At 39.4% G+C, this 15,529-nt stretch overlaps 1 protein-coding gene across 5 annotated transcripts in view; it reads right to left on the bottom strand.

The window, feature by feature from the left end:
* The window catches only part of LOC110958361 (protein turtle homolog B-like), a 171,085-nt gene that overhangs the window by 66,785 nt on the left and 88,771 nt on the right, over positions 1–15,529 (bottom strand). For all 5 annotated transcript variants that reach the window (XM_051937145.1, XM_051937147.1, XM_051937146.1 and 2 more), the window contains exon 6: positions 9,471–9,612. In XM_051937145.1, the coding sequence (XP_051793105.1) occupies positions 9,471–9,612 (142 nt within the window). The remainder of the gene's footprint in view (positions 1–9,470; positions 9,613–15,529) is intronic.

Raw genomic sequence — 15,529 nt, 5'->3', positions numbered from 1 at the left:
TATTGATACCCATTCCAAAGATTTCTGATTTATAAAAACTCTGTAAGCCATTCAGTTTGTAGTCTGTGTGTTGCAATAGAAAAGGAGGATCACAGAGATCTGGGTGCATGCTTGATTTAACGTCACAGGCAGTGACTTTAGATTGCTCAGCTGCACATTCATCCAACAAAAATCCTGGGATGTATCAGCCTGAGTCACAGTCAGGTTTGTGGGGGGATGTACAGCATTTTAAATATCTAATAATATTTAAATACTGGTGTAATGTCAGTGTTAGGTGTAAGTGTATTTCTGAGGAACCGAGGGAAATTATAAGTGTAGAATCTATAGTATGTAGAGTCTCCATTTTCTTCCAGTATTGATAACACCTGTGGACACTTCTAAACTCTACCGTTCAAAAGTTTGGGGTCACTTAGAAATGTCCTTATAATTGAAAGAAAAGCAGCTTTTTCAATGAGGATAACATTAAATGAATTAGAAATACAGTCTAGACATTGTTAATGTGATAAATGAATATTCTAGCTGGAAACAGATGATTTTTAATGAAACATCTACAGAGGGGTGCAGAGGAACATTACCAGCAACCATCACTCCTGTGTTCTAATGCTACATTGTGTTAGCTAATGGTGTTGAAAGGCTCACTGATGATTAGAGATAATTGTGCAATTATGATAGCACAAGAAAAAAAATGAGAGTTTTCATGGAAAACATGAAATTGTCTGGGCAACATCAAATCTTTGAACAGCAGTATAGGTTGCAAAAAGGAAAATGTAGAATTTTTGGAGCGTAACACATAACACATTCTTTCAAAACTGACATTATCTCAGTGATATAACTATTACATCATCAGGGTTATGCTCTCTTTCTTCAGAAAACTTCCTTCAGAGCCACACAGGTCATTATACTGCTGGTTTCACAGTAGTACTGAGTAAACTGGCATCAATGTGTGACACTGGTGCAGTGTCTCTTGTAAATACCATTCTTTTCTTCCCTTCTCTATAGAGACTGAGGGAACCGAGAGGCTCATTAAAACGGATGCCTTTAAAAATGAATATCAACCACTGACATTTTCTTCTGACATTTAAAGAGATCCACAATGACAGGTTTTAAATAAATGATATGAAACAAATCTACATATCTACACAAACAAATTTAAGTAACAGTTTAAGCTGAACAACGAGACTCATACAGAAGCCAACGTGATCCAAAAAAATAAAAAATAGCAACAACTTTTTTCCTGACATTAAAAGGAAAAACACATTTGGACCTTTAAAGAATGCCCTGACCTTTTCATTTATTATGGGGTTGATGTGGAGAATGAATGAAAGCTCAGAATCAATACCAGTAATCACTAACCGTAATGATCACAATGATGAATATTTTTTACTTCCGTGCATGATAAAGTACACTACCGTTCAAAAGTTTGAGGTCACTTAGAAATGTCCTTGTTTTTAAAAGAAAAACTTTTTTTTTCAATGAAGATAACACTAAATTACGCAGAAATACAGCCTAGACATTGTTATTGTGGTAAACAACAATTCTGGCTGGAAACAGATGAATTTTAATGGAATATCTCCATAGGGGTACAGAGGAACATTTCCAGCAACCATCACTCCTGTGTTCTAATGCTACATTGTGTTAGCTAATGGTGTTAAAAGGCTAATTGATGATTAGAAAACCCTTGTGTAATTATATTAGCACATAAATCAAAGTGTGAGTTTTCATGGAAAACATGAACTGTCTGGATGACTCCAAATTTTTGAATGGCAGTGCATATTTGAGTATCTTTTGAGTGACAATAGCACTATAAAATTTCCCATAAATGCAGCAAATAGCCTGATGTTTTTGAACCACCCCTGCCTAAAACATCCCCATGTACCCAGTCTGAAATGCAGCTGAGACAACGTAGATTAATTACTGTGCCATCATCAAGGTTGGGTTTTGGAGAGCTACGTTTGAGGGTCTGTCTTTAACTCTGTAAGTCAAATCTCTTTTAATCTCGGAGTATCTGAGGTTTGTACTTGAAAACCTTTTGCCACTAAGGAGTCTCACCTAAACACAGACTGTGACCTTTAAAAACTCTTGCATGCTGAGTGCATTATTGTCTTAACTGCGAGTGTTACTTAATACATATTTAACATGTCATAGCACTATTCTTTTTGTTTGTGTGATGAAGCTTAAAAGTTCACGATGGTTAAAAAACTCCTTTGGGTCAAAGTGGTGAAATGAGTATTACAATACAAGATTTAACAAAAGGGCAAACTGTTGTATTTCATCATCTCTTATGCTTTGCAGCACATGTACGCACCATAGTGCTTTCTATGAGAAATGGTGTATCTACCTTCCTTCCTAGAGCAGAGGATGCTTCACACTAATTCAAACTACTCTTCTTTGTCCAGTCTATTTCTCCTTAACGTCTGGGCTCAATTTAACATCAATAAGAGATTTAGATTCATCTCATACTTTTCAAATTTAGCCCCTGAAAAATAGGCTGATCCCAATTTGGGATCTGAAAATACTCCTTTTTTTTGTGCTGCTGCACTAACCTGTATATTTCTGAAATGATTAGACAAGATTAGATGATACATTTATGAGATCCAAAAGAAAACTTGGTTGGCTTAAACATTAGCCTGCACAATATCAGAACATCTGTGTCAGTGATGAGATTCAAATTTAAACTCTGTAAAGTTAATAGTTCTCAGAGTAGTCTGTAGTCCAAGATCATAGAAATTTTGGTTTCCATTGGTTTGTCACAGGGCTGCACAGTGATTAGCACTGTTGCCTTGCAGCAAGAAGATCCTGATTCACGTCCTGGCTTTCTGCTTGGAGTTTGCATGTTTTCCCTGTGCCTGCATGGACTTTCTCTGGCTACTTCCCTGCACAGCACCATTCAATCTGCAAGGTAATGGGAAAAAAAGTGGCATGTTTTCGACATGCAGACTTTCCGTAAATCAGAAACAAGATGCATCGTGAGAAGGAAAACTTAAAGGTGACATCATCTATATATCACTTAATCCCCATTAGGGTGGTGGGAGGGTGGCTGGAGTCTATCCCAGCTGACTTGGGGTGAAAGCAGGGGACACTCTGGACAGGTCACCAGTCTATCACAGGGCTACATATACAGACAAACAATCACACTCGCATTCACACCTCTGGACAATTTAGAACCACCAATTAATCTCAGCTTGTTTACAGACTGTGGGAGGAAGCTGGAGTACCCGGAGAAAACACACATATGCACAATGAGAACATGCAAACTCCATGCAAAAAGATCCCAGGTAGGTTAGGAAGCAAATCAGGGATCTTCTAGCTGCAAGGCAAAAGTGTTAAAAACCAATCCACTGTGCAGCTGTCCAAAAGCATGTGGAGGTTAACTGGTAACTCTAAATTGTCCATTGGTGTGAATGTGAGTGTGATTGTTTGTCTCTATATGTAGCCCTGTGAGAGACTTCCAGGGTGTCTCCTGCCTTCACTGTAAGTCAGCTGGGATAGACTCCAGCTTGTTCATGACCCTAGTGAGGATAAAGCAGTGTATAGATTATGGATGGCTGGTTTGTCACAAGTCAATTTGATTTCTCACTAATAAATAAAGACATCTCTGATTGTATAAGCATGTGTGCCTTTTCTACGTATATCTCAAAAACCATGCATGTGATCTGCTTGGTAAGTGGATTGATGTGGACCCAAGCAAGTGTAGTACTAAGTTTGATGTTGTTTGGTTCAGCTGTGGCCATTTTAAGGGGTGTTTTTAAAAGAGTTTAACCCCCAACTGTGACAGCTGCCTATGCCGATGCTAACTGCTGCCTGTGGTATTTTCTATGTAATATTTTATTGTAGCTCTGGTGGTGATGTTTTTACCGAGACAAAGTAAAGAAAACACTGCTGGTATGTTTAGTATATACTTTTTATTTTCCTTTTCTATGCACCATCTATTTGAATGGAAGTTTTATTCCTGTTTCTTTTAAAAATATAAAAAAAGACAGTTTAGGAGAAACAGGGTAGACTTCAGTAGTCCCCAAAAAAGATGCTGATTTATTTTTGATGAGGAAACGAAACGGCAAAATTTTCCTGTGACTCTACCTCGAGCTTACTGTGTGCTTTTAGCTGGAGAGAGGAAGCTAAAATGAGACCTTTTTGTACTGCAACTTGGTGACGAGTCACTTTCAGCTGCTAATGCAACAGATATCACTTACAGAGGATTGTTGTTTATTTACTTATTTTTTTCCCAAACTATTTTTTTCTGCTGATTGAATGTAGAACCCATAGGCCTTGTAAGCAGAACAACACAAACGGGGATATTTCATAATGATTGCTGCTTTGATGATTTTGAAATTTGCAAAGACTCAAAACATGAATTTAAAGAATTTGTTGACAGAGGTAATAACTTTTAAAACCGCACCTGATTACAGTCATCAACACCGAAAGAAGCTGCATCATCCACCCTGTTTGAAGGTACAGACGACAAAGAGTTTTGTGTGGAAACCTTTTCCTTTATGTCCCATTATTTAAAATACTCATCTCTGGCCAAAGTATGTCAAATTAATTGTAGCATCCACCATTTTGAGTAAAGAATAGCTCATGAAGCAGTGGTTCTGGCTATGTAAAAGTTAAAGCCTGTAGTCATGGGTCAAACTGGGCCCAGCCATGTTGATGGCCAGTCTTATCTTCTGTCTCTGCAAGCACTCCTAAATAGAGTTAGAAGGCAAAAAAAAATGCTAATTTCTAAATGAAAAAATAGAATCCATATTTCTTCATTCATGTTGCTTTCCTTATGCAGGCACTGATGAGAAATGAACATAACAGGCTTCAAAGGTAGCTCTTTTTTCAATGGAGATAACATTAAATTTATCAGAAATACAGTCTGGACATTGTTAATGTGGTAAATGGCTATTCTAGCTGTAAACCCATGAGTTTTAATGGAACATCATGTTGAAAGGCTGATTGATGACTAGAGAACTCTTGCGCAATTATGTTAGCACATGAATAAAAGTGTGAGTCTTCATGGAAGACGTGAAATCGTCTGGGTGACCCCAAACTCTTGAACAGTAGTGTATGTTTCTTTAACTTTGAGATGTATTCATTCCCCACCAGACAAACTCTCTGAAAAGATTTGATCAGGGATTCAAAAGGATTTGGATTCAATAAGCTGCTTTGGAAACAGAACTACATTTGACTGCACGCTACGGTATCAGACCATTCCTACACTGATCACACTGATGACCTGAGAGGTGATGAAGCTGATGAAGAGAAAGTATATGGAGGAGTAAGAACATCATAACCATCCTGCTTAATATGCAAATAACCCTTCACAGGCCACCATAACTGCTCGGGCCCTCCAAAACATGGACTCTACAAGACCTCTGAAGGTCCAAGAGGCACCAAAAGTTTAGCAGCAGATCCTTTAAGTCCTGTAAGTGGCAAGTTAAAGATGCAGCAAATCCTACAAAACCCTGTTGCTGATTCATGATTGGTCTTGTCTGTAGGTACTCATCCTGGCCTAACCTGGAGCGCACTACAAGTCTTGCCATCTCAGGAATGCACCAACTCAATCGTTGGCCCTAATATTTAGCCAAATAGCTCAGGACAATACACATGCCCATTACTTCCAGACTATGAGAACTGACTGTTCACTTACGATCTATCTACAATCTTGACGTGTACTGTTGCTACAAGATAATCGGTGCTATTTGCTTCTTCTGACAGTCGTCAAAATGTTTGTGCCGAAACAGTATTTTCATTTGAGCCCTTTTTCACAGTTAGAGATGACACTTGAAGATTTTTAAAAATTACCTGCTCAGTTGAGATTTCTTATTTTCATTTAAAAAATAAAAAAGGTTGTCGCTCCTCTTGTATTGGTATGCAACACCAGAAATATGCCCATAAATAACTTTTCAAGGGCAGAGACGGAGACTTACTTTACTGTATTCCCAGATTACCTCCTCTAAGTATGAAAGGCTGTAAAACTAAAACTTCAGAAACCGAATCAAATCTGTGGCAAAGGCTTTCAGGAAATACTTCATCTCTCAGGGACAACACCGTCTTGATCAAACTTTGATGTACACGATGTTTCTACAGGTAGACTTCAAAATTTTCAACTAAACACAACTGAGTACATGCTGTAAAGGCTGCTAACATCTGTCATAATTTAATAATAGTTTGGTTGGCATGAAATGACAACAGTAGTAGAACAAGAAAAGCTCCTCCTCTTCTTTTCTATACTGTACATATGCATGAGCACTGGCTTCATTCCTGTCTACTCTATCTTCTTCAAACAGCGCAATGAAGCAGACATTGATGCAATGTGATACATTGTGAATGTGCATCATAAACCTAACTTAACTTCAAGCTTTGTTGGCTGCGGGGCACTTTCTGGATAAGTAGAATGGACAAGTGCATTGTCTCTGTCCGAACAGCTTCCAAGCATCAGCAATGGAAATGCCATTGCTTGGGGAGATGTAGGGAGACTGACATTTCTGGAGATCCATCAAACAAGATGAGTGATGCTTTCCATTCTTAAGCTAATTATTTAAAATCTAACACCATGGATTTTTAGCCATGAAGATATCTATTTGTCTGTCTCAAAATTCATCACACTGAATCATGTCAGCTCAATCTTTTCTCTACATTTTTCTAAAAAAACCTGCATGACATCAAACGCATAACTTTGCTGAGTCCAAGCTGTTAAGGTCTTACTTCATGCCCAAAAATGGCTTTTATGGCTTGATTCTGACATGACAAGGCTGTTTCAGAGAAAACTATGTGCCTGAGTGATATTTGGCACTGGATGCAGCACAGGAAGTGGAAAACAGCACTGAGTTGGAAAATTTAATGATGTGAAGTGTTTTCTCACAGGCTGCAATGCTGGTGAACTTTGGAACTTCTGTTGCTGTTAAAGCCTTGATTAATTACCACTGCAAGCACAAGGCAAGCTCGCCGCCTCTCACTGTGAATCCCTCAATAAATTCTAATCAGTGTCATAATTACCTAAGAATTCTGCTGCCCACTTTAGAAAGGTTGTCATGAACAAGAAGGAATGACAGGACACGAGATTGGTAAGTGTGGTGGTTATTTATCTGTTCATCTATTTATTTGGCATCGATAAAGCTGAAGCAGGGGGTTCTGGTCTGATTATTGCTCTGCCTACAGGGACTTGTAGCTCCATGCTGCCTTAGTAACAATGATTTTTATGGACAGATGAGTGAAGAATTTCCCTAACAACCTGAAATATGCTTACTGTGTGTTTTAAAGTTTATTTGACATTGAGAAACGCATATTTTATTCAGAAATTGAACACTGTGATGACATGGTGTAAATATTAAATAACTGAAACTCTCTTACCTTGAATCCTGTGTACAGATATAAAGGTCTGTTTTCTGAGCTACTTAGAGAAGTTTAATGCGTTCATCCTTTCTTTCCGATTGGTCTATGGCACTGGCTGCATTCTGTCTTTTGGGTGTCTATAACATGTTTCTGGGCATATGACTCATGCATAAAAGTTTCCAAACACAACTCTTGGCGTCTTCTTACCATAAGTAGCAGCAGACCCATTGTGGTACCTGGCTTTCAGTAGTTCATATAGAGTTTGGGTCTGTTGTCTTGATTTGTGTGTTATCCCATGCACAATAAAAGATAATTTACATCCATCCATCCATCTATTATCTAGACACCAACCAATCTTCATTAGGGTTGCAGGGGTCTGGAGCCTATCCCTGCTGACTTAGGAATGCCAAGATGCAAATTGAGGATCTTCTAGCTGCAAAATGAAAGTGCGAACCACCAAGTCACAGTGTAGCCCCATAATTTACATACTCATCCAAATGATTACCATACAAAGGAAAAAAATGGACAATGTCCCTCTTAAGCACGGAACTAAGTCTGAGTAAGTTAATAGACCATTTTGATTATAGATGAAAACAGCACTACTGTACCACTAAAGTAACTCTCTTACAGAAAACTTTGACAGACATCATTAACCATCCTGAAATATACTTGTGGAAAGTGAGTTTGATGAGGTAGCAGGTTGTCTTCAGCTGTCTCCAATTCATGTCTGACTCTGGCTCAAACATAGAAAGTCAGATACTGACATCATTTGCAATTAAAGGTGAGTCTTACCAAGCTACAGTAGGCTATAATCTATAATCTGTGGCTTGCCTAACATTCTCATCAGTGTTAGGAGGGAGTTTCTTCCCCTTCACAAGGATTTTGCCCCTGAAAGCTTCTGGTGATGGCAGACTTTCGGACTCATCGGCTTTGATGCTGGACACGTCCAATTTGTCCTCCAGAATCTCAATCAGGTACTGAGCCAAATTGTCTTATTTTTCAGAAAACAGTCAGACAATCAGAAGAGAAGCTCATTAATGTTAATGATAGACACAAAATGCTCTTTTCGGGCCTCTGCAGAAAAGTGAGATGGAGGAGACATAAAACTGATATAGCTTTTATCAGTGTGCATGCGTGTGTGCGTGTGTGTGTGTGTGTGTGTGGGGGGGGGGGTGTTTCAGGTGCTGGCTATACTTGTGGGGACCAAATGTCCCCGTGTGTGTGTGTGGGGGGGGGGGGGTGTTTCAGGTGCTGGCTATACTTGTGGGGACCAAATGTCCCCACAACTGTAGGAAAACCGATAACAATGTCACTTGTGGGGACCTCATTTCGGTCCCCACAAGTTTAAACAGTGTTTTCTTGGCCATGTTGTTGTTACTGAAAAAAGTAAAAGTGCAAAAATGTTTCTTTAGGATTAGGCATTGTTTTGGTCTGGGTTAAGGTTAGGGTTAGGGTAAGGGTTAGGGGTTAGATATGAATGGGAGTCAATGGTATGTCCCCACAATGGTAGAAAAACATAGTATGTGTGTGTGTGTGTCTGTGTGTGTGTTGTTGTACTTGCTACATGGTGAGGACCATTTTCTGCATTTAACTATCAAAGTGAGGACATTTTTACAAAGTGAGGACATTTTGGCCGGTCCTCACTTTGAAACAGCCATGTTTGAGGGTGATGACTTGTTTTTAGAGAACAGGTATGAATTGAGGTTTGGTTAGGGTTAGGGTAAGGATTAAGTTTAGGCAATCTGTTGTGATGGTTAAGGTTAGGATAAGGCTCTAGGAAATGCATTACGCCTATGGATGTCCTCACTAAGATAGAAGTACAAACGTGTGTGTGTGTACACGAGCGCGTGCGTGCGTGCGTGCGTGCGTGCGTGCGTGCGTGCGTGCGTGCGTGCGTGCGTGCGTGCATGCGTGCATGTGTACACCACAGTAAAGTCAAATTACTCTTTGTCACTTTTACGTTGCAGCTACTAATATTTTTTAAATGACAAGTGATGCATTTGTTTCTGCAGTTTATACCTTAAATACACTTTTTGCCTAATTTAATAACAGCACAAGACTCTTGACTTTGGCCTGTGAGCAGAAGATAAAGATAGAGATAACGATAGGTGAGGTGATATGGCAGACAATAATGAACCCGATCATAACTTTACTTCTTGAAGAAGACGTTGTCCTCCTCCCAGAACCAGGTGTAGGTCAGGTTACGGGGGTAGGCCTCGGCCTGGCAGGTGAAGAAGGCATCCTGCGAGATGTTCACTGTAATGTTCTCCGGAGGTGATACAATAAATGGAGGGCCTGGTGGAGAACACACAGAAACTGTCAAACAAACAAAAGGGCAATTTGCTGAATAAGAAGTATGCAATACCAAATGTATTTATTGCCAGACAGCAATGGTGAAGAATTTCATCTTTTATTCCATATCTATACACCGTTTAATCCTCACTGGGGTCCCGAAGGGCCGGAGCCTATCACTGCTGATTTAGGGCAAAGGCAAGGGACAGACTGGACAGGTCATCAGTCTATCACAGGGCCACTTATAGAGACAAACAATCACAATCGCATTCACACCAATGGACAGTTTAGAGTCACCAGTTAACCTCAGCATGTTTTTGGACTGTGAGAGGAAGCCAGAGAACCCAGAGAAAACCCACACATGCACAGGCAGAACATGCTAACTCGGTGCAGAAAGGCAGAGAGGCGAGCCAAGGATCTTCTAGCTGCATGGTGAAAGTGCTAACCACCAACCAAATGAACAGCCCTGCAGAAGAACTACAATAAGATATTGTATCAAGTAAATAAATAATCAAGCATTTTGCTTGACATTAAATCATTTATTGCTGGGATGGAACTTAAAATAAACCCGGCACTTTGTATTAAATGCAGTTCAAAAGAAGAAAACTATGTCCATAATCATCTGCTCGAATGACACAGTCAGAGTAAACCAATGTGGACCAACAGGTCATGGCTTGGACTCCAGCAGGAAGCACACGGGAATTCCACTATTTGTCGACTACATCAACTAACACTTCTTAATTTTACTACTAAGCTTTTCTTATCTTTACTTGTGAGATACAGATTGTCAATTAGTGCTGAGACAGACATTGACTGCAGTATGTATACTGTATTGGTCTTTGCATATTTATTACATAGTGCATCATGAATATGTTAAAGTGTGTCACTTTATTTCAATTTTAGGTTGTCTGTTACTGTGAGAGACAACAGATGAAAATTAGATCTTTAGGTTAACATGTTCTTGGACTGTAATAAAGAATCACACAAGTGAGATAATGAAAGCTTTGTGAATAAATGCAAGACTTTTTAGTCATGACTGAAACAAAAAACAGGTGGAACAGCACAGATAGGGTTATAAACTTCCAGTGCTAATGGGATAAAACCAGCCCTCCACAAATTGTGAATTATAGATTTCTCTTTCAAAATGACAGACATGAGAATTCAAGAGACTTTCCAGTTTCCAGAGATCAGAGCTACTTAATAAGTATTCAGGTTCACTATGCGACTGACATTCATTCACCTCACCCTGATTTTTAATGTAATATCTGCATAGGAGTACAGAGGAACATTTCCAGCAACCATCACTCCATGTGTTCTAATGGTACGTTGTGTTAACTAATCTTGTTGAAAGGCCAATTGATGATTAGAAAATCTTTGTGTAATTATGTTAGCACACGAACAAAAGCGTAAGTTTTCGCTGAAAACATGAAATTGTCTGGGTGACCCTATATTGTTTTAGGTTAGGCTTGGCCATAGTTTATGACAACACAAAGCATCATGCAGCAGCTACAGAACAAATATCAATCACAAAGGAATTAGTTAACATATGACAAAGGTCATGGTGGGGATTTATAGCCACATGCTGTTTACACGAACAGATTAACACCACCACATCCACTCTGAATTCTGTATAATGTCATCGCAGACCTTAGAGCCGTATCACATACTTACTCTGCACTCAGTAAAGGATTATGAGAATTTGCTATGCCAAATGGATCATCCTCCTTGCATGCATGGATATATTTATACTGTGATTTGCAATAGTTTTCTTTGCGTTGACCATCATATCTACAACCATACTGAGTTTGTTCTGAAATCAACCTTTCCCTGCTTTCAGCTACTCAGCGTGCAGGAGTTGAATGGAGTTATCTGAGAGCACCACTCAGTACTTCAATATGTGAGCGTATGTGGTAATATCACCCAAAATAGGACATACTGCACATAAGTAGTGCTCAGAAAAACTGGGAAATTGTGTGATCAAGACCTCATCTGAACATTTCTAGTTCCGCATAATAAGACAAAGAACTTCTAATTTGTAAATGTCAGCGAAATATCAGGCAATAACAAGCCAATAAGTGTCAATTAATGCTGAACAGATCTTCCTCTTAGTTCTTCAACTGACTATGAAAGTACAAATCTGTTATAAAGGATACTGAAGGAATGGTATAAACTTGCCACTTGTTCATGAGCAGGTATGCATTTGTAAGATTTGATCATTAGCTGATCCATGCCTTTTGAACTGGTATGGAAAAGTATTAAACACTGATGAGGCAAATCATTATGACCACCCCTCCTAAACAGCACTGTTGCTCCTTCACAGCTAGTTATCAGTTACTGTGAAATCCATAGTGTGTAGGTAGTGAGTTGGAACCTTGACATGAGCCGTATGGGGGAAATTAACACATTAGATCAAGTAATCAATGTACGGATTTGATGTTGCTAGTGACATTTTTATACTTCTTCAGTGGTGAGAAAGTCAAAACACTGACATCTTATTGTATTGAAGAAGGTCAAAGGTACTTCAAAACAGTTCTTTGAACTTTTCCTAGGCAGTATTTGGGGTGTGGCAGGTTGCACTGTTGTGCCACACTGTCCCTGCTTTTTGATAGTAAACAATGCTAACAGTGCAAGATGGCAGTGCCCATTTCAGCAATATTTTAGCTTTTGTACAGAAAGAGGGATTGGTGACGGGTTGTCCATCTTTATAGACAATCTGATTTAAACTCTTCGAATTCATTCAGATCAGAGCAGTATAATTCAACTCTAATAAATATTTATTTCCAGCAGAGAGAGGCAAGACTCATGTGAGAGGTCTTATATTATTGATTACCAACAAAACATGCCTTGACATTATGATAAAGGCTAAAAACTTTTTCAAAATGGTCTGAAAATTTTTCAGCAGTGTAAACGTTTGGCAGGAGCAACGTATTGTTTGATAAATAGATATGAAATACTGTATAAACATGAAATATTTTCAGACATACATTAATGACCATAATCTATGTCAAATATAGAGAGGCTGTACTTTATTCTTTATATAAAGCTTGGTTTGCTGTAAGAACTGGAGAAAAAGAAAAGTACCTTGTCAGCCACTGAGCACTTCTCTTTGGCATTCCTGCCTTGTAAATAGTCTTAGAACCAAACTCTGAGTATTACCCTGATTATTAAATATAAATACTAGCAGCCTGCATTCTCACCCAACATGCAAGAGGCTGCTTCATAACAACCTTCAAAACACTTTCTCCTGATGATGGATGTACTGTATACACACACACACATGCACACACTTATCCTTGAACGTCCAAATTGTGAACAACTCTGGTTCACACAAGGACAAACACAAACTTGCACACACACTCTGATACACACACACAGCTGAGTTGAGTCTGTGTTGCAACTATAAACTGCTAGCCCCATATGTTAGTTGTGATCCGTAGCCCACGGCCTGATCCTTTAACAGGCAGAGAATTTCCATCTGCCAGCCCCTGAGCAGGACAACCAGGACTAGGTCTGTGCTGAATGACTGTGTTGTTGCTGTTTGAGTGGGCGTGTGTGTGTATGTGTGTGTGTGTGTGTGTGTGTGTGTGTGTGAGTGCCAACCCGCCCTATTTGGAACCAGCTGAGTGCTGGAGATTTGTTGGCACTGTAGTCTCTTAGCTGATCTGCTGCTCAGTGGCTTTCCAGGAGGGCCACCATTAATCCGTCTCTCCCGTAAATTATACAGGACGGGTCAAACAACCACACTGGCTCAGCGTTGGCTTTGTGCTGAGACGCAAAGGGAAATATGTGATCTCAGTGAACATGTTCAATGTCTGTTCTGTAATAAATGAAAGGATCAGACAACAGGCATATACACTACACTACAGTGGCATCTTTATTCAAGCAGTGACTGGACAAATGCAAGGAATCGGGAAATCATTCACACTAAGCAAATAAGCTCTAGTGTATTGACCTCTCATTTTCTTTTACCCATTTATTTGTGACAGTTTCTATATAATGTCCATGCAGCATACAGTGGTATGAAAAAAGTTAAGGCACCCCTCTGAAGCTGCATAATAATTTACTCTGTCTTCACAGAAAATGATCATAGTGGCATGCCATTCGTTTTCTAATAAAAGCTAAGTACTGGGGTATTTTCCAGACAAACATTTTTAGTGTAGCAATATTAAGTTGTATGAAATTACATAACATGAAAAACAGGTCGTGCAAAAATTTGGGCACCCTTGTCATTTTGTTGATTTGTATACCTGCAACTACTTACCACTGATTAATTGGAACATAAAACTGGTTTGGTGAGCTCCTTAAGCCTTGAACATCATAGACAGGTGCATTCAATCATGAGAAAATGCATGTAAGGCAGCCATTTGCAAGTTCTTCTCTTTGAATCTCCTATGGAGAGTGGCAGTATGAGGGCCTCAAAACAACTCTCAAATGACCTAAAAACAAACACTGTTCAATGATATGGTTCAGGGGAAGGCTACAAAAAGCTATCTCAGAGATTTCACCTGTCAGTTTCCACTGTGAGGAACATAGTGAGGAAATGGAAGACCACAGGCACAGTTCTTGCTAAGAACTGAACAGATGTGGCAGGGCAATAAAAATATTGGCGATGCAAAGGTGAAGGATGGTGACAACAGTCAAAGAGAAGTCACAGACCACCTCTACAGACCTACAAAAAGAAAGAAAGAAGACAGCATTGCAAGATAAACGCTTGCTATCTACAGTAAAATTTGGTGGAGGTTCCATCATGCTGTGGGACTGAGTGGCCAGTGTCGGTACTGGGAATCTTGTTAATGTTGCGGCTAGCATGGATTCCACTCAATATCAGCACAGTCTTGACAATAATGTTCAAGAATCAATCACAAAGTTGAAGTTATGCTGGGGCTGGATATTTCAACAAGACAACAACTCAAAACACTGCTCAAAATCTACTCAGGCATTCATGCAGAGGAACAAGTACAATGTTCTGGAATGGCCATGCCAGTCTCCAGACCTGAATAGTAATAACATTCTGTGGGATGATTTGAAGCAGGCTGTCCATGCTTGACAACCATCAAACCTAACTGAATTGGGGATGTTTTGTCAGGAGGAATGGTCCAAAACACCTTCATCCAGAACCCAGGCACTCATTAAAGGCTACAGGAAGCATCTTGAGGCTATGATTTTAGCAAAAGGAGGCTCTACTAAATATTGATGTGGTTTTACTGTTGGGTTGCCCAAATTTATGCATCAAAATTAAATTGCTGATCCAAACACCTAATGATTTATAAATGAAAACTATGGAAACGGTCAGAGGTGCCCAAAGTTTTCACAAAACTGTATGTATTTTAGAGAAAATCTGGGACCTACTTTCGTAGGTAACTCAAGTCAGCTAGGGTAGTGGACATTAAAAACCCATTTGCTTGCTGTATTTTACGGCTGCTCTGGTGAAAGCTCCTTTCTGTACCTTGATAACATGAAAAAAACATGAATTCAGACTTCAAGGGTTTTACAGGAATCAGTGCTGTGAACTTGCACGGTGGGAATTCCGTATCATTATCCATCCTCTGAATTAGGGTCCTGTTTCAACATGAACTGCTGAATTACAACTCGCCATTGAAGAGTTGTGAGCTGGTATGCTGAAGCTGCAGCGAGTGGGGAGTGAGTGGATGGAGATACAGTGGAGAGGAAGCGGTGTAGAGTTACATCTAAGCTATTTTAGGACAGGAAGAGATCATTTTCATGGATGAAACTACTTTGATACATGGAAATGGGTTTTTAGGGGTTTAATCAATGAGCAGAGAGGAACTTTAATCGGTATGCAGTGATTTGCTTGTTGCTCTTGATTACAGAAAGATTCAGTGACTAGGGTTTTCACTAATGTTTGAAGGTTAAGCAGAATGATAAATGAATTTATATCTGAGGCTTTAGGGAATGTGAC

Source organism: Acanthochromis polyacanthus, chromosome 17 (genome assembly GCF_021347895.1).
Source record: "Acanthochromis polyacanthus isolate Apoly-LR-REF ecotype Palm Island chromosome 17, KAUST_Apoly_ChrSc, whole genome shotgun sequence".
Classification (NCBI taxonomy): Eukaryota; Metazoa; Chordata; class Actinopteri; family Pomacentridae; genus Acanthochromis; species Acanthochromis polyacanthus.
The sequence above is the reverse complement of the archived record's forward strand: the minus strand, read 5'-3'. Positions and strand labels throughout refer to the sequence as shown.